The 17,789-nt window shown below is 41.2% G+C and overlaps 1 protein-coding gene across 1 annotated transcript in view; it reads left to right on the top strand.

Annotated features, from left to right (window-relative positions):
- The window catches only part of JAK1 (Janus kinase 1), a 131,782-nt gene that overhangs the window by 70,998 nt on the left and 42,995 nt on the right, over positions 1 to 17,789 (top strand). The window contains exons 3-5 of the mRNA XM_011940820.1: positions 9,209 to 9,291; positions 11,776 to 11,974; positions 16,125 to 16,248. Coding sequence (XP_011796210.1) covers positions 9,286 to 9,291; positions 11,776 to 11,974; positions 16,125 to 16,248 — 329 coding nt within the window. The 5' untranslated portion in view covers positions 9,209 to 9,285. The remainder of the gene's footprint in view (positions 1 to 9,208; positions 9,292 to 11,775; positions 11,975 to 16,124; positions 16,249 to 17,789) is intronic.

The following is a 17,789-nucleotide window of genomic DNA, read 5'->3' on the forward strand; positions in this document are numbered from 1 at the left end:
GGTCTCAGTCCGGCTGTTTGTATTGAAACATCAGAAGCTACACATTGTGGGAAAAGAGAAGGAATCTTCTGGTAACCAAAGAAGTTTGAGGTGAAATATGTCTCACTGTTTCATATTCAGCTGGGGAATGTCTCACTGTTTTATATTCACTTTCTTATATTTGCTGAAATAAAAACAAATATAAGGTAAATTTGATTAGCAGTAACCTTGTTGGGTGCTTTAAAACAGTGTTTTTCAAACTGTAGTCTGTTAATCTTTACTGGGCTGTGAAATCTGTTCTGTGGGTCTTGTTTAGCATTTAAAAATACATTAAATGTAAGAAAATATAGAATAGAAGGTAGAGGGAATGGCACATAGTAAGGGTCAATATCTTTTTGTGAAACTTATATGTCATATATACACATATATACTATAAAATATATTTTTTACTGTGGATCATGGTCAAAAAAGACTGAAAGCTATTTTAAGCATGGCTGTCAGCATAGGTTTCCTAGGATATCAGACAGTGATGTGTAACCCTAACTGGATTCTTGGCTGAATGCTAGGGGCAACTGGGGCATACTGAGGAGGAGTGAGAGGTGGCACAGTGGCTCCGGAGGCGCCGTGGTGACCTGCCAATCCTGCTCTGCCCTGATGCTGCTGCCACCTTGGTGAAGACTAAGTGCATTACTCATTATATGTATAGGGTTCGCTGAGAGCTCTGCCAGCAGTTTAAGATTGGAGTCTTTGTTGGCAGGGCAGTTTCAAAGCTGAACATAAAAAGTGGTTACAGTGTTTTGGTTGAGGGGGCCAAGTGTGGGGGGCCATGTAGAGAAGGATTTTTCTTGAGATCTCCTCTCTTTTTTTTTTTTTTTTTGATACGTAGTCTTGCTCTGACGCCTAGGTTGGAGTGCAGTGGCATGATCTCCGCTCTCTGCAACCTCCACCTCCTGGGTTCAAGCGATTCGTCTGCCTCAGCCTCCTGAGTAGCTGGGATTACAGGCACCCACCACCACGCCTGGCTAACTTTTTTATTTTTATTTTTTTAGTAGAGACCGGGTTTCACCATATTGGCCAAGCTGGTTTCGAACTCCTGACCTCAAGTGATCTGCCCGCCTTGGTGTCCCAAAGTGCTGGGATTACAGGCGTGAGCCACTGTGCCTGGCCTCATTTTGTTTTCTCTCCTAACTCATATTTTGAGGCAATAGCTGAGTACCTTTGGTGCATAGACTGGAATGGACATTTGCCATTTGGGGGGTTGTCTGGCATCTGAACCTTCACCCTTTGTTTCTAGAGTGGTCTCCCATTGTTGCTATGGAAGCTGAAGGAGGTGCATACACATAACTGAGGGCAAACTAGGTTCAACCTCTTCGATTCCTCTTTCTCAGGACTTTGAATCTGGAGGGAGTGGTGCAAACATAGAGGTGGCTTGAGATCATTCCTGGAAGCAGCAGAGTTGGGAGTTCAGTCCTGGTGGAGGCTGTGCAAGCAGTGGTGTCCTTATCAGGCTGTTCCTCTGTCCTTCTGTCTTTCCCTTAAACTCACTTTACCCTTGGGTAAGCAGAGCTGGTTTCTGTTGATTATACCCAAGAACACTGAGTGGATACAGGAACCATGTTAGATTGCTGTCTGCCCTAAGTGAACTTAGTATGTGACAGGTGAGAGGAAGTAGGTGAATGCTTGGTAGACACAAATAGTAAGATTTAGCAAGGGGTGGAAGGATTCAGGGTTGTTTCCTGTGTATTCTTTTAATTATGGGTACCTTCAAGCTTTGTCAGATGGCTTATCAGCAAGAGATTCTATGTCTTTACATTGTGACATTTTGGAAATACATGTTAATAAAAAATGAGCTGTGTTAGGTGCAGCACAAAATGGTTTCAAACCTTTGTAAGTTAGGGTTTCTTTTATTTCTGTTTCTTTTTTCAGTTTTAAGCGTTTTAAAAGCCCTGTGTATACTCACAGAAAACTGATTTCCTAGTGGGTGTGAGCATTTTATTTTAGCATTAAGAGATGTAGGGAAATCTTGAATCATCACAACAACCCTGTAAAGTAGACCCTTCTGTTATTCCGAGGAAACAAACTCAACAGAGGTTAAGAAACTGGCCTGAGGTCTCAGACCGTGGGTGTTGGAGCTGGGCTCTGGACCCAGGTTAGGGTGACTCCAAGAGCAGGCTTTTCACTGCTTCTATAAGGAACTTTGGAGGGCATCTAATACTTTTTCATTATGCAGGATTTGAGCTCAGAGAGGTTAGGAGACTTGCTCAAGACCAGGCAGGTCCTAGTGGATCTGGGCTGGAACGTGGGCCTCTTTCTGATTGGTAGGAAGAAGCTTGCACACAAGCTCTGTCCCTATTGCAGCCTCCCCGCCTTTCCTTGCTGTCTGCCTTTTGTCTGCATGATTCTTCCTGGTCTGCATACTCTTTCCTGTGCCGTTGTCCTTGTGATTTTCCTTCTTCCTGGCCTTTTTTTTTTTAAAGAACAGCTGTACCTTTCCTCTCTCTTTTTCAGTCTTCTCCATTTCTGAAAACTGAGAGCAGATTCCTCTCTCCTTGATCCCCTCTCAGCCCAAAGCATGGCCCTTGTGCCCTCTCTTTTTGACTCCCATGGTTCTTAATGTCCTCACAGCCTCTTCCCTGGGGTTCCTGTGTATATGTTAGTCTTCCCAGCTGTCAGTAGATTGTAAGACTTTTGGCATGCTCAGATACATATGTGTTACTTCTTTGGATTCCCCTAAGTCCCACACCTTGCCCAGGGCAGAGTGGTAAACGGAAAGGGGAGTGAGGCTAGAGCTGAGAAATGTGTTTGAGACCTATCTCACCTCTCACTGGCCAGTTGACCGTGGGAACGCCTTAGCCAAGTCTTCTCATCTGAAGGGGCTGTGAAATTCGAATGTGGTTATAGATGTGAAAGCCCTTTTTAAGCCATAAAGTGCTATATAAATGCAAGGTTTTATTGCGATGGCACAAGTGCTTCAGAAGTATTTTTGGGATAAATGATTAAAAAGCACATATTGTGGCTGGGCGAGGTGGCTCATGCCTGTAATCTTAACAATTTGGAAGGCTGAGATGGGAGGATTGCTTGAGCCCAGGAGTGTGAGACCACCTTGGGCACCATAGTGGGAACTCTTTTCCAAAAACAACAACAAAAATTGCTGGATGTGGTGGTGTGCGCCTGTTATCCCAGCTTCTTGGAAGGCTGAGGCAGGAGGTTCACTTGAACCCATGAGGTCAAGGCTGCAGTGAACCATGATTGTACCACTGTATTCCAGCCTGGGTGACAGAGCGAGACTCCGTCCCCCCAGCCCCCCCCCAAAACACATACTATGAAGACAAGCCATTCTCCCTGCCACCCCATGTTCTGAGTGTCCATTTGTGCCACCAAGCCTTTGACCCTGGGGTAAGGGTATGGATGGCTTCACTAAATCTTACATTCATTGCTCTTTAAAAACATTTTGGATGTATTAGTGGTAATTAGTTTAAAAGAAGAAAAAGTTTTTTTTAAAAAAGGAAAAGTAACAAAGTCTCTTGGTACAATGTGGCTTTTAGGAAGACACTGACTTTAAGCAAGTACTGCATTTTATCAGAAACTCTCACTGAACGCAGGCTCGTTGGGAGCAGTGCGAAGCACCGAACCGTTGAACTGGCATTGATTATTTAATCATCCCTAGTTTATTGTAAATGAAGCAGCACTTACGGTTCTGGGGTATTCCTGGAATTGCTGCTATACTTAGAAGTGAGTTATTCTGTGTGGCAGGAGTGGCATATAGAAAAGCCATAATTCTGACTTCCTGACAGGAAAAATAGCAGATTTTGTATTTATATGATGTCGTCCTTTTGGCTGGAATCCATCAGCTTTACAGTATCTTGTGATGCTTTCATCAGAACTGTTATTCCATGTCTCAGCATGGCAGTGGGGTTCCAGTAGCAATAGATACAAGTCATTTTCCATGGCTCTATGGGTCTAAAGCCACTGGCAGTTTCCCTGGCTTGTTGTGTAGGTTAGGCTGTTAGAAGGCTCCCTGTCCACGTGCTGCTAGGACTTTCCTCTCACACTGTGGCAGTGGTGCCAGGGCAGAGCATTCGTGGTGGGCAGGAACACAGGGAAGGCTGGGGCACTGCAGTGATTTTTTAAATGACAGTTCTTTCAGTCTACAGAAGGAAGAGTGTTGGAGTAAGATCAGTCTCCTGGGTGGTTGTTAGACTATGAAAAGTACTAAAAAACCAGAGAAGACAGTGGTGTTGGTGATGGGAACAGTTCAGGGCAGTTTTTCCCCGCTGTGGAAAGAGCAGGGTCCTTGGAATCAGGAGTCACGTGTTTGACTCCTGGCACTCTCGCTGATTAGCCTAAAACCTCTTATGCGTTTTATGAGAATTAAGTGCAAGTGCCTAACTCAAGGCACAAGATATTGAAATGCTTAGTAGATACTGTTGTTTTTTTTTTTTTTTTCCTGCTTGACTGGAACTGTATATTTCATCAAGCTGTAATCAAGTTAACAAATTATGGTCAAAATATGAGTGCTTACTGCATACTAAACTTTGTTAGGCACTTTATATGCATTAGCTGACTTAACTCTTAATAGCCCAGTGAAATAAGTACTATTTTTATCTCCCCACTTACACCAAGAACATTGAGGGTTAGGAATATTAACTAACTTGCCTAAGATTACAACAGCTAGTCCGTGGAGATGCCAGAATTCAAACCCAGTTCGCAGTGACTCCAGCCCGTGCTCTTGACTGCTTTGCTGTGTCATCTGAACTTTATGAAATGGGGCTTTGATTTGTAACTAGGCTTTTGCTCAGAATCCCTATTTAGACTTTGCTCTTCGAAGCAGATTCATAGCCCACTTTAGTCCTCTGCCATAAAGACGATTTTATATTGCATCAATACCTTTTTGGACACTTACATATCTGTAGCCTCTTGCAAAAAGGGCATTATAGGTACTTGATGAGGAATTTTGGAAAGTTTTGTTTGTTTTTAAAAAGAGACAGCATCTTGCCATATTGCCCAGGCTGGACTCAAACTCCTGGGGCTTAAGCAATCCTCCTGCCTCAACTTCTCATTTAAAAGATCTTTTTAATCCTTGCACCAACCCTCTAGGCAGGATTTTTCCTCTTAGGTTAATGGGTAGGGAAACTGGCTCAGATGACAATGACTTGCTCATGGTCACACTTACTAGTACAGAGTCAGTGGGAACCTACACACCTTGGATTACTGTGTTTTTTTTTCATTGCATAATGTTGCTTACTTTGTACGTCATCTTTCATTTACAGCTGTTGCTGAACATACTTCTTGATCACCTAATTTGTGCTGAGGATAAAGCACTAAACAAAAGACCAAAACAAAAAAAATGCTGGTCCTCCTGTAGTTTTCATTGTTGTAATAGGTTTCCTCACCAAAGTTGACTGGTGCCTGCTGAGATAGTTTATTAAGACTTAACATTTTCAGTCTTAAAATTTCCTAAGATATTAAGAAGCTGATTTCAGGGCATTTTTAAATTACATATTTTTCTTTCAATTTTTCTGAGTTCATACCTTAATTCATCAACATTTTATTTGCATTTTCTACTTCAGAAATCAAAAGGTTTGATTCCTTTAAGGCAAACACAAAGTAATTCATTGTAGGTGTGATGATTTCTTTAGTGAAAATAACGAGATATCCATAGTATTTTACTTCTTGTCATTGAGTTTCACCGTCAACCAATCTGTTTTTGACTGTAAAAATCTGGCAGTGGCCCTTGGCCAAAGCGGTCTCATTCTGATGATCATACTTATGAACATTAAAATAGTCTGTTTTTTTTTGTCCACTATCCAAAATGTATGTTCTTTCCTTGCATAGATACCAGTCTTTAAAAAGATGCCCTTGAAAATTTAAGAGAGTTCCAGTGTTTTCAGACAGATTTTTGGAATTTTGCATCTTGGAAAAGCTTGTGACATTTTATCTATTGCAGTGAGGCTTTGTTCCAACCCACAGAATTGTGTTTTGTTTCTTTTATTTTTTCCCTCGTTGAGAAAGTATCAAATATACTTGTCTTTTTCATAAGACTGTGGTAAACTAAAGTAGTTTGAGTAACCCACAACATTTCCCTGATTTTTTTTTTCATGTAAAGCAGCACCTACAAAATTGAGCTACAAAAGTAATCCTTTGTCATGAAAAGAAAGGTATTTTCTTTCAAATCCTTGACAATTTTATAAATAAATTAGGGTGGAAGAATTCACTGCTATCATCAAAAACCTTCAGATTACTCATCCTGGTCCTTCCTGCTTCTTTATAATTTGAGTTGGGAATTGAACCCAGTGAATCATGTTCTTTTTAAAGGGTATTTTGTGATTGCTCCTGGTGAATATTTCTAGCATTGATGATTTTTCCTTTGGTATATTGCAGCAAGAAACTTGAATTTATTTCTTGGAATTATCCAAAGTGTTTATTAATATAAACTGATCTTGCTCCTTTTCTACCTGCTCTAAAAATAATCAGCTAGATCACATTGTCTGGTTTATTTTAGAAGAAATATTATTTGGATGAAGCCATTACACAAATGCTGTAGCGCAAAAAAACAAAAAAAAACAAAAACAAAAACCACTTGTCATCCTGAATGAGGACAGTTGTCATTTCATATAAAGTGGATCAGCAGCCTTAAGTGTAAAGTGCTTAGAACAGTGCCTGCCATGTCTTCTAAGTGCTATGTGGGTGTTTTCTGTTTTTATCACCAGAATGGCAGTTTCCTGAGAGTAGCGATTTTGTCGTTATTGAATCGACATTCAAAAGCATCATAGTTAATGCATATTGTCTAGAAATTTTGTTGCTACTCTTGTTTTCTCAAATAGTTTAATCTCTAGGCTAAGCAGCACAAATGTATACCATTTTACTGTCCTGTTCAATAATACTGGAGGTCAGTTTGAAGATTAGGTATAATGTGATTGCAATGTAGTATTACTTACAGAAGAGACAGAATGATTGGAAAACCAAACTCTCCTTGATTACTGGTTTTTGTAGAATTCTAGTTCTACAAGAACCTTAGTGATTTTAGTTGGATCCTTGAATCTTACGTGAGACTAAGAGAAGTTCATGACTCCTAAGCTGAAGTAACACATGGTCTGATGGTGCATATTAAAAAGCTTTGTAAGTTCTGGCCGGGTGCAGTGGCTCACGCCTGCAATCCCAGCACTTTGGGAGGCTGAGGCAGGCGGATCGCGAGGTCAAGAGATCGAAACCATCCTGGCCAATGTGGTGAAACCCCATCTCTACTAAAAATACAAAAATTAGCTGGGCGTGGTGGTGCATGCCTGTAGTCCCAGCTAGTCGGGAGTCTGAGGCATGAGAATTGCTTGAACCTGGGAGGCAGAGGTTGCAGTGAGCCGAGATCACGCCACTGCACTCCAGCCTGGTGACAGAGTGAGACTCCGTCTCCAAAAAAAAAAAAAGCCACAAACAAACAACAGCAAAACACCTTTGTAAGTTCTAAAAAGGTTTATGTGGTAGCCCTTCTGAGTGGAGCCTGGGCCTGGTGGAACTTACAGGTCTCTTCCTGTCCTCAAAGGCTCTGAGTTGTGACCCTTTCCTGGTTTGAGGCATGCTTTTCAGTACTCCCTTCTGGTCAGTTTTCACTGATCCTCGGCAGCTGGTAACGGTGTGCTGTGGGGAAACCTGGGGTAGACGGGCTCCAGACATGCAGTTAGCAAACGCTGCCTATGGACTGGCTAGTGCTGTTGGGTGCCCAAGTGTAAAAAGGAGTATTGTGAGGTTTTCCTGTTCGGGCAACTGGAGAGACCAGCGTAGCTCCTTTCTGCTACAGGACCTTTCCCCTACACATGCTGATCCTTTTGCTGAGACTGCTATCTCCCTGTTGGCTTCATGCCCCACCTCCCTGGACATCCATTGCATCTTAGCTCAATGTCCCTTCCCTCCTGAGCCCCAGATCAGATGACATTCCCTCTATTTTATGTTCTCTACTTTTCCTTCATAGCATTTTAGCTCTTTGTAATGACCTCTTTCTGTACATCTTAGTTTGATTCCATTCTTCCTATTGACTGTAAGCTCCACGTCGGCAGGGACCGTATTGCTCTTGTCCTTTGAATTAGCTTAGTTTCTGCAGAGCTGTTTGAAAATACTTGTTGAAAGAGTAAATCTCTTAAGTGTAGCATCTGAAGTCCTGCTTCTGAGCAGAAGCAAGTCATTAGCATGTAGCTAGTTTCTAATTGCTGTTTTGAGGCAGGGCAGGGTGTTTATTCACGTGATTAAAACAATTGATTATGTTAATTTTTAAAAAACGTTCGTATAATGATTTTAATCTTGTTAAAATTGGCCATACCAAAATAGCCAAATCAAAGTCATCACAATCAAATTCATACTTGTCTCCCCTGCCAGGCTTTCTGTCATTACTTTTACTTAAGTCTTACCCACTGCAGAAAGCCTTCCCCAGCCAGCCCTTGCCAGTGTTAGTGACCAGAGCTAACAGCATCCTGACGCACTCACACTATTGATTTTAGGTTGCTTTTGTGTTTCCATTTGTGCTGTCTCCAACCTTCTATTGTAAGGCCGTGTGGGGATACTGGCCTGGTGACCTCAGAGGTAACCTGTCTCCCTCTCCCCCTTTGCTGCTGCCCTGTAATGCCTGGGACTGCGCTCTTCCTAAAACTGGATTCTGATAAAATGTGTTGAGTGGCCAGGCAGAAAACTGAGGTGATAATCACTGTTAATTTGAGAACAAATTTTGAAGCACCAAGGTTGGTGGCTTATTATTTGCAAAAATAATTTGATTCTACTGTTAAAGAATTTGTGAGAAGCAACAAGGAAAGCTGTTGAAATAATACAAAGCTCTGTGTGTGTGTAGACAAGGTTGGGGGAGGGTAATTCTAGAAGGAATGAGAAATTAAAGTGTGCATTTTTGGATGCCCTAAACTATTGTTCACAGAATCAAGAGGGGGTTGTTGATGGAAAAAGCACAAAATCTTCATTTACATTGGACAGGACACTCCATCTCAGGAACCAGAAATCCCTGGCTTCCTTTCTCGATGAGGTGAAGTTATTATCCTCTTTGACGTTTGCACCCTAAGATGTCTCTCTGTCCTCTTGATGTCCTAGGTCATTTTTTTTGTTTTGTTTTTTTCCTTCTTCCTCCCAAATGCTTTTTCTTGCCTGCTTATGGTTTGGACTGCTTCCTTAATGAAAATGCCCTCTTATTTTCAGATGCAATTACCTCTGCCACTGATTTATTAATTTTTGTCTTTAGCTCTTCTCTGAAGAAGCTTTGGAAAGTAGAGAAGAAAATCCAGTCTGCTTCTTGGGGAACACTGGACAGCTGAATAAATGCAGGTATGTAGATTTGCATATTTTTAAAAAAGGAAAATATCTGGCTTTAAAAACATTGATGAAACCATGTTCTTGAGGCTGTAGGGCTATTGGTGCTAATGCCTTTAATTTTTTTAAATTGATGTATTTATTTATTCCCAATGTTGAGTATGCTGGTTAAAAAAAAAATCCCAACTACGAAAGTATAGGAGGTACAGTGTAAAAGTTAAACTTCCCTTATAATCTCTCCTAGATGTTCACCACCATTAACAATTTATTGTATGTTCTTCCAGATTTTTATATGCATGTGCATAATCATATTATACATGTTGTGAATATACATGATCATACTATCCATATTATGCTTTTTTCACTATGCAGAATGTCCTGCGCATGTTTCTGTGTTGATTCACATACAGCTTTATGTTATCCTTTTTGACAGCCACATAGTAGTCCTGCCTGCTTTGTTTAGTGAGTCCTCTCCTACTGGACATTGTCAGTTGGATTTTTTCCTATTTCAAACAATGTCACATCTTGTAAGTATATAATTACATGCATTTGCCTGTTTATTTCCTTAGAGTTAAAGGGTTCAACACTGTCTTTGGATTCTTCCCGTCACGTCTATAAAGAATCTCAAGGCAAAGATTTATCTTACATTATGAAGCAGGCTTTTAGCTACACTGTTTTCCGTCACAGTTTTTCAGTGTGGGATGGGGTTAGGGGTTTAGTGCCAGGTTTTCAAGTGGTCTTGCTTGTTGATCTGAATTTCAAGGTAAATTATGAACTTACTCTTTCAGGCTGGTTTCCAGAAGATTCTGGTCTTCAGATTTATTTGGAAATTAAACAGTTAAAATTGAAAACTTCTCAGTTTGTAGCGTTGAGGCATATCTGGTTAATGTCCCTCTTTTCAGAATCTCTCCTCACCAGGGGATCTAATAGACCAAGCAAATGAATTTGGTGAAGAGAACTGTGACTGCTGTCTGCGCTGTATGACTTTTCTTGTTTGGGGGAGCCTCCTTGGGTCATTCTGCAAGCACCCACTATGTGTAAGCCTCTGTGTTTCTTATGGATGTAGAGACAGATGACTCAGTTCTTATCTCAAGGAACTCACAGCATGTGCAAGTTAGAGAAAGACAGATAGGCATATGAGTAAGATGCTCAAATTTCCTGTGGTTAGTGCAGTGGGATAAGTTTAGGAGCAAGAAGCAAGGGCCTTAGGGAACGGGATGGAGGTTCAGAGAAGGCTTCCTGCAGGAGGCGATATCTGAGCTGAATTCTAAAGAAAGTTTAAGTGTGCCATGCAAGGGATAAGGTAGAAAGATATTCCTGTAGAGGAATCAGTGCGAGTGAAGGCAGGAGGGTGAGAAGCAGCATTGGGTAGGGGAGGATACGGTAACAGTGACAGCCTTGTGGGTTTCAAGCATGAAGCAAGAAGCTCAGAGTGACAGAAGATAAGGTGAGGAAGGCTGGCCGGCCAGATGATGGTGGCGGGGCTCTGTTTCAGAGTCTCAGAATTACTCTGTAGATTAATGGGAAGCCCTTGGAGGATCTGATATGTGTTATGGAGACATTAGGGGTTTAAGTGAAGGTTGGCTTGGCAGACAGGAAGAAAGTAGTAGGAGTGTGGAGTCAGCGAATTAGTTTGTAGCCCATTGGTATTGGACAAGAAAAAGAAAGAATGTGTAGGACTTTCCCTTGTTTCTTTCCTCCTTTCTGGCCTTGCCCAAGGCTAAGTTGCTGAGGTTGGTTGTTGGCCCTAGTTGCCCTCCCTTTGGAGGGTGCTTCTGTGAATTGCTTACTTGCAAACTTCTCACCAGGGTTTTCTAGCTGTTCCAAGCAAGGCTTCCTCCTGCCCTGCTGCTGTGTCAAGGTCCTGCTGCTCCTCCTGGGGTGATAGGAACCGGGCTCCGTTCGTTAATTGTTATGGCCCTTCCATGTGACTTACGAACATGAATTGGTCATCATTTTTGTGCACTGTCTCAGGTGGGGATGTGAAGAGAGATAAGATATGGTTCATGCCCTCACCATGCTTGCTGTTTAGCGGGAGATGGACATGAAATTAAAACGCTGATTCTTGCCATAAGTCTGTTCAAAGCTTGCGTGATTCCAGTAGAAATAGCAGCAGAATTGGTAACTAATAATCAGTCCTTTAACGTCATTGGTTCCAGAAGGGGCTACATTTTTCAATTACAACCTGGGTGCAAACGGAGAAAATAAATTCAGGCCATGTCTAAAATTATTCTGATTTTTGAAAATACGGTCTGACCATATTTTCAAAAATACATAATTAATGAATTACAATTCATTAATTAGTATGCATAATTATTTTCCATGGTTTCATCTCTTGTAAGATCTGACATGTTTGGTTTCCAGGAAGGGAAGGGGCAGGGGAGAGGTACGTATCCAACACCAAATGTTTCTGCTTTTTTACCTTCAGAATACTCCCTTTTGCCATAAGAACTGTAGCGCATAGAGTAACCACATAGTCTTGTTTTCCTTCCCCAACAGTATCTAAATATAAAAGAGGACTGCAATGCCATGGCTTTCTGTGCTAAAATGAGGAGCTCCAAGAAGACTGAGGTGAACCTGGAGGCCCCTGAGCCAGGGGTGGAAGTGATCTTCTATATGTCGGACAGGGAGCCCCTCCGGCTGGGCAGTGGAGAGTACACAGCAGAGGAACTGTGCATCAGGGCTGCACAGGCTTGCCGTGAGTACTGGCAGCTGCCCAGGGCTGGGGGTTTCACCAGTACACTGGTTCAAAAGAAGATCTGGGGGTCTCTACCCCTTGGAGCTCTGCTGAGCAGAAAGAGTTGTGGACTCTGGAGTCAAAGGTTCCTCCCTACTTCCGCCACTGCCACTTGTATGTGACCTTAGGCCAGTGATTCTAATTCTGAGGGTTTCACTTTTCACTTTCTTCATTTGCGGAGTGGCTTCTTTCTGTTTTGTCACTAATGAGCTGTAAGATACCAGGGAATGACGGTTGACTTCTGTGGATCCAGGCTCAATTCTCATTTCCCCACATCTGTACAATTGGAATAATATCAGCACTAGATGAGGTGCTACCTACGTAAAGCACCTGGGACTAAGTAAGTCCCTGCTCAGCAAGTAGCATCTCTCAATAGCTGAATAATTATTCAAAACTTCTCCTAAAAAGTTTGACCCCTCCTTCTGCTGCCATGACCTGCCCTCCTGTGCGTGGTGCTGAGTTGAAGTGAGAAGCTGAGTGTTAGTTTATGGCTTAGTCAAGTTGCCAAGTTGCGAAAAGGACAATGAGGCTCTCAACGACACAAGCTGTTTTTTCTCCTTTCATCTGAGAGTTGTCTTAAAGTTAGCCTGTTGCCCTCAGAAGGTGGGAAACCAAAGTCCCTTTCATCCTTTGAACTTAAGGACATTGGCAGTTTTTGCTTGCCTAATTTTAAGTGACAAGTTAAATCGTAGAAATTAAAAGTTAAATCACAGATCTGATCCACTTGGATTGTGATGATGGTTGTACAACTCAGTAAATACACTGGAATCTGTTGAATTGCACACTTAAAATTGAAGAATTTTATAATATGTAAATCATATCTCAAAGCTGTTTTGAAAAGTTTCGATCAACTCATTTAATGATGATGAAGTAGCCAGTTGTGATGCCATACAGCCTGATCCCTGCTTTACTTCTCCCACCTTTAACCCTCAGAACAACTCTGAGGGGATAGGATGGTTATTTTAATAATTGCTTATCTTGTTAGTAATACAGTTTGTTTAGAAAACCTACCTGCTTTCTGATATTTGTCTTTCTGCCGAAAATGCTTCACACACCAGAGTTTCAGTAAAAGGGGAGAGGCTCATGGTATAGGGAAGAGCGTAGTAGGCTCTTACTAACTAAACCTGACACAGGATAAAATGGGCTGAGGTATAGATTATTAGTGGGAAAAATCCAGTAATATTGCGAAGTTATATTGACTAGGCAGCAGCGTGTACAAATAATCATCTTTAGACAGCAGCTTTAAATGTATTTGTAATTATCAGAACACCTAGATGTAAATCAGTGGTTCTAAAGTATTTTTTAAGACTTTGTTTCTTTTGTTTTCTCCCTTTCTCCTTGAGATCTGGTTTATAGTGTTTATTCTCTTCACCAAGCTTTTTACCATCAGCATAGCAGATATAAACCTCACTCAGTTTGTAAGCAAGGGTCATTTTTGCAGTCATTGGGCTGCCGTTAATGAGGGACCAAGGAGCTGCTGGGAAAGAGATGAGAGGAGAGAGCCTGTGAGTCTGAGGATAGACACAGTCGCTGGGCCTCCTATAATTCTGGGCTCAGGATCAGCCAGTTTGGGGTATTGGTTTCTAGCCTACCTTATAGAAAATGAGTGGTGTCTCTTCTGTAACTGGCTCAACAGAATATTGCAGAAGCTCATTTCAGAAATACGTACTGAATGCCACAGGTTCTTGTAGCTCTCACTGTTACTGTAGAAAGTGATGTTTGAGGGCAGTATTGTTTTCTTTCCTGTTTTTCACCTCTGTGGGGTAAAGTTTTGTTCTTTTAGTTCTTATTGCTTCACCTCCTCAGTAGCTGTGTCTTGGTTTGATTCTCAGCTCTGCACTTTACTAGATGAGTAACCTTGAATCAGACTAAATCTCAGGAGACCACAGATTCTTCATCTGCAAAATGGTCAAAACAGTATTTACCTCATTAGATATCAGGAGGATTAAAGGGTAATACTTTTTTTTTAAATTTAAAATTTTAATATTTTTTAGAGATGGGGTCTTGCTTTGTCCCCTAGACTGGAGTGCAGTGGTTCCATCATAGCTCACTATAGCTGTGACCTCGTGGGCTCAAAAGGTCCTCTGGTCTTAGCCTCCTAAGCAACTACGACTACAGGCATGTGCCACCATGCCTAACTCATTTTTATTATTTATGGAGACGAGGTCTTGGTATGTTGCCCAGGTTGGTGTCGAACTCTTGACCTCAAGTGATCCTCCTGCTTTAGCCTCCCAAAGTATTGGGATTACAGGTGTGAGCCACCAGACTCAGCCAAAAAAAGAATTTATTTATTTGTTTGTTTGTTTGTTTGAGACAGAGTCTTTCTCTGTCACCCAGGAGTGCAGTGGCACGATCTTGGCTCACTGCTACCTCCACCTCCCAGGTTCAAGCGATTCTCCTGCCTCAGCCTCCCGAGTGGCTGGGATTACAAGTCCATACCACCATGCCCGGCTACGGGGTTTAACCATGTTGGCCAGGCTATTCTCGAACTCCTGACTTCAAGTGATCTGCCCTCCTGGGCCTCCCACAGTGCTGAGATTGTAGGCGTGAACCACTGTGCTCGGCCAAGATAATAAATTTAGAGTCTGTTAACCTGATGCCTGACACTTAGCCCTCGGTAAATGTTAGTATTATTGTTTTACTACTCAGCACTTTTATATAAAGAGATATGTCTTTGATCTTTCTGTTTATGGGTAGTAATACTGTTAGACTCAGACCTGTGTTAGAATTACAGACAGTTTCTTGAATAAAATAAGTTACACTTCAGATATGTAAGTGTTGGTGCACATTCAAATGTGGATATGTATAAAGACAGGCTGAGTTTCCAACCCAGTCCACAAAAGCTACTTTATGAATGAAAACCTGTAGCATATTTGAATTATATGTCCCAATAATACTGAATCCAAAAGCCATTTGCCCATGTTCCCAAGGAAAACTTCCCTTTAAAGTTTATCTCCATGTTCTTGGTTTATAAGAAAGACTAACTTCTGAAGGGTAACTGTTCACATTTCTTGAGAAGCATGGATTGAGGTGTTCAGGAGAGCACTAGATAGCTGCCAAGGTGTCTGTAGCTTCTTAACTCAGTGTCTGCGTTGGAGAGAGTCCAGGCCTGGGTGGACTGGGCCAGGGAGGGGCCCTGTCAGTGTCAGTCTCACTGCAGATGTCCGATTTGGGAAACAAATGTCTATTACCTCATATTCTCCCAGGTTTTTTGTCATTTAAGTTTACCTCATCTTAGTTTGAGGCCTGGCTGCTTATGAAAAAATACCAGTAATAGCTGATTGTTGGCAGTCATTCTCCCTCCCAAACTGCCTATGTTACAGGTTCATAAAATTTTAATCATGGGCGTAGAAGTGAGTGACTTCATAATCTCCCTGTTCTTTCCCATCATTCTCGTGTTGACGGAGGCAACTGGTGGAGTGGAGAGGCAGGGGAGCACTGTTGGGCCAGCTTTGTGAAGCCATATATCTTCTTGCTAGTTGGCTACTAAATAAAAAATATTTGTGATAATCATACAGAGTACTTAAGAAGTACATTTATTATTAATGGTAATAGATTTTAATCACTGACAAAAATCACTTTGGTTATTATTTATTCTAATATGCGTTTTGCATACTACTGCCAGGAATTTGTTTGCATGTTTGATATATAATCACAGTGTGTTAGAATTGTTTAAATGGTTTCTGTAGGAAACAGATGGAAGATTTCCCCAACTCCCAGAGTGTTTCTGATTAGCAAAGTGCACATCAGGCAGGATCTGTGAACCTCTCAGATAGGGGGTTTTTTAAAGCTGGATTTGATAAGACTCTGCCACGGATACCTGTAATGAAAAATGTCATCAGAGTTTTATTTTTAAATGATCTAAATTTGGTTTGCCAGGAGCTACAGGGCATATTTCTGGGGAATCATAGTTCTTGATGATTAGGATCAAAACAGCCTGACTGAACCTGGTTGGAAATCTGTTTGCCCTAAGAGGATACGAGTGACCCAGATTCTTTGTGAATTCCTTATCTTTGAGAGAGTTTCTTATCTTTGCATATATTGGGTTTAGAAACAGATGGCCAAATGTATCTGCCTTAATATTCTGATGTGGTTTTTTACTTTTCCTCAGGTATCTCCCCTCTTTGTCACAACCTCTTTGCCCTGTATGATGAGAACACCAAGCTCTGGTATGCTCCAAATCGCACCATCACCGTTGATGACAAGATGTCCCTCCGACTCCACTACCGGATGAGGTATGGGAAGTACTGACCTGGTACCTGCCTGGCTCCCTCTGCACTGAGGGCCAGTGGTCAGCCTGGGGCTCTGAGTCACTTACCAAGAAGTATTGTAGTCATTTTTGTAATTTGTAACTTTTGTATTTGCTTGATATGAGAAAGGACTTCTTCAGTATTTGGAATACAATTCAAGATGAGTTTGATCACCTTCCTCTGCCACATTTTAGAAAAGAAATCTTGATAATGCAGAGGATGTTTTGAATGGAATTAGCGTCCTGCCGCAGAGATTTTCAAATGGGTAATCATAGTTATGAATTTAATTTAGTGGATTCACAGTTATGAATTCAGTTTAATTTAGTGAATTTAAGAAAAAGAAACAGGAGAGAATAGATAATATCAGCATATATACATAATATATTTTTTAAACTTTTGAGATATGTTTTATATATATATATACACATATATATGTATGTATGTGTGTATTATATATAAAGGTCATGATATAAAATATTTTTCTTACTAAAAGTTGAAACTAAAAACTCGAGAAACATTGCCTGAAGTGTTAACTAGAAATTCTAGGTTGGCCTTGCTCTCTGGGAGTGGATGTTTTGACTACTCCTAGAGGATTTTTGGCTGTGGAGCTGTAATTTTTCTTCTGATGGGCACCTGCCTTTTTTCCCATATTTCAGACTTTGTGAAATGTCACAGTATATCCCAAGGTGACACAGTCAGTACTTCAATAGCTGCAGTCTCCTGAGTTTGTAAACAAATTTGTTCAGTAACTAGAATGGAAAATATGTTAGTTAGATACTTGCTGAGCAGAAGTTAACATGTGTGTTTAGCGGTGGAGATTATAAATAGGGTGGATCCTTTTTGAAACGCAGGTTAACTTACATAAATATTAAATCAGTAGATTAGCTCAGATGCTAATAGAATGCAGGGATTTGCTAGAAAAACCCTCTGAAATCTCAGAGGCTCTTCACAGTATCATAGCTGTTATTTTTGGGAGAATTTGGTGGAGTTGTCACCATTACAAAGTGACTGGGATGTTTTTCTCAGTGGACACTGAACCACATCTAACTTTCTTTAATAATTATCCTAGAGCTGACTTTTTCCTGTTTTTTTCTATACTTTAACCAAGTCTCATCTGGAGAGGAAAGCTGTGTGCGGTGGAGATTTCAGGTCCCAGCTGAGCCTTCTGGCTGTTGGCTTTGTTTTTACACATGTAATCTTGCTTTTTGTGGCCTGAGGATTGACTGTGTGATCAGCATGAAATGGGTTGTTGCAGTTTGAAGTCTGCAGGGGATGTGTCACTGGGCTCTAATTCTCTCCCTCAAGTTAGTTTCTGTACTCAGCTCAGAGTCTAGAATGGTAACTTTTAGGACTTGGGAAAGACCTAAATTACCTAATTCAACTCTCATTTTTTTTTCAGTGGAAAAACTAATACCTGGAAAAGGGAAGAGAGTTAACCCAAAAATTTACATCTAATGAATTGCCTTACTAGCTTTACAATTCTCTGTGAGGCATTAGTCTTGGTTGTCTGAATGTCTGGCTATTAA

The sequence above is a fragment of the Colobus angolensis genome, unplaced genomic scaffold, assembly GCF_000951035.1.
Source record: "Colobus angolensis palliatus isolate OR3802 unplaced genomic scaffold, Cang.pa_1.0 Scaffold102, whole genome shotgun sequence".
Taxonomy (NCBI): domain Eukaryota; kingdom Metazoa; phylum Chordata; class Mammalia; order Primates; family Cercopithecidae; genus Colobus; species Colobus angolensis.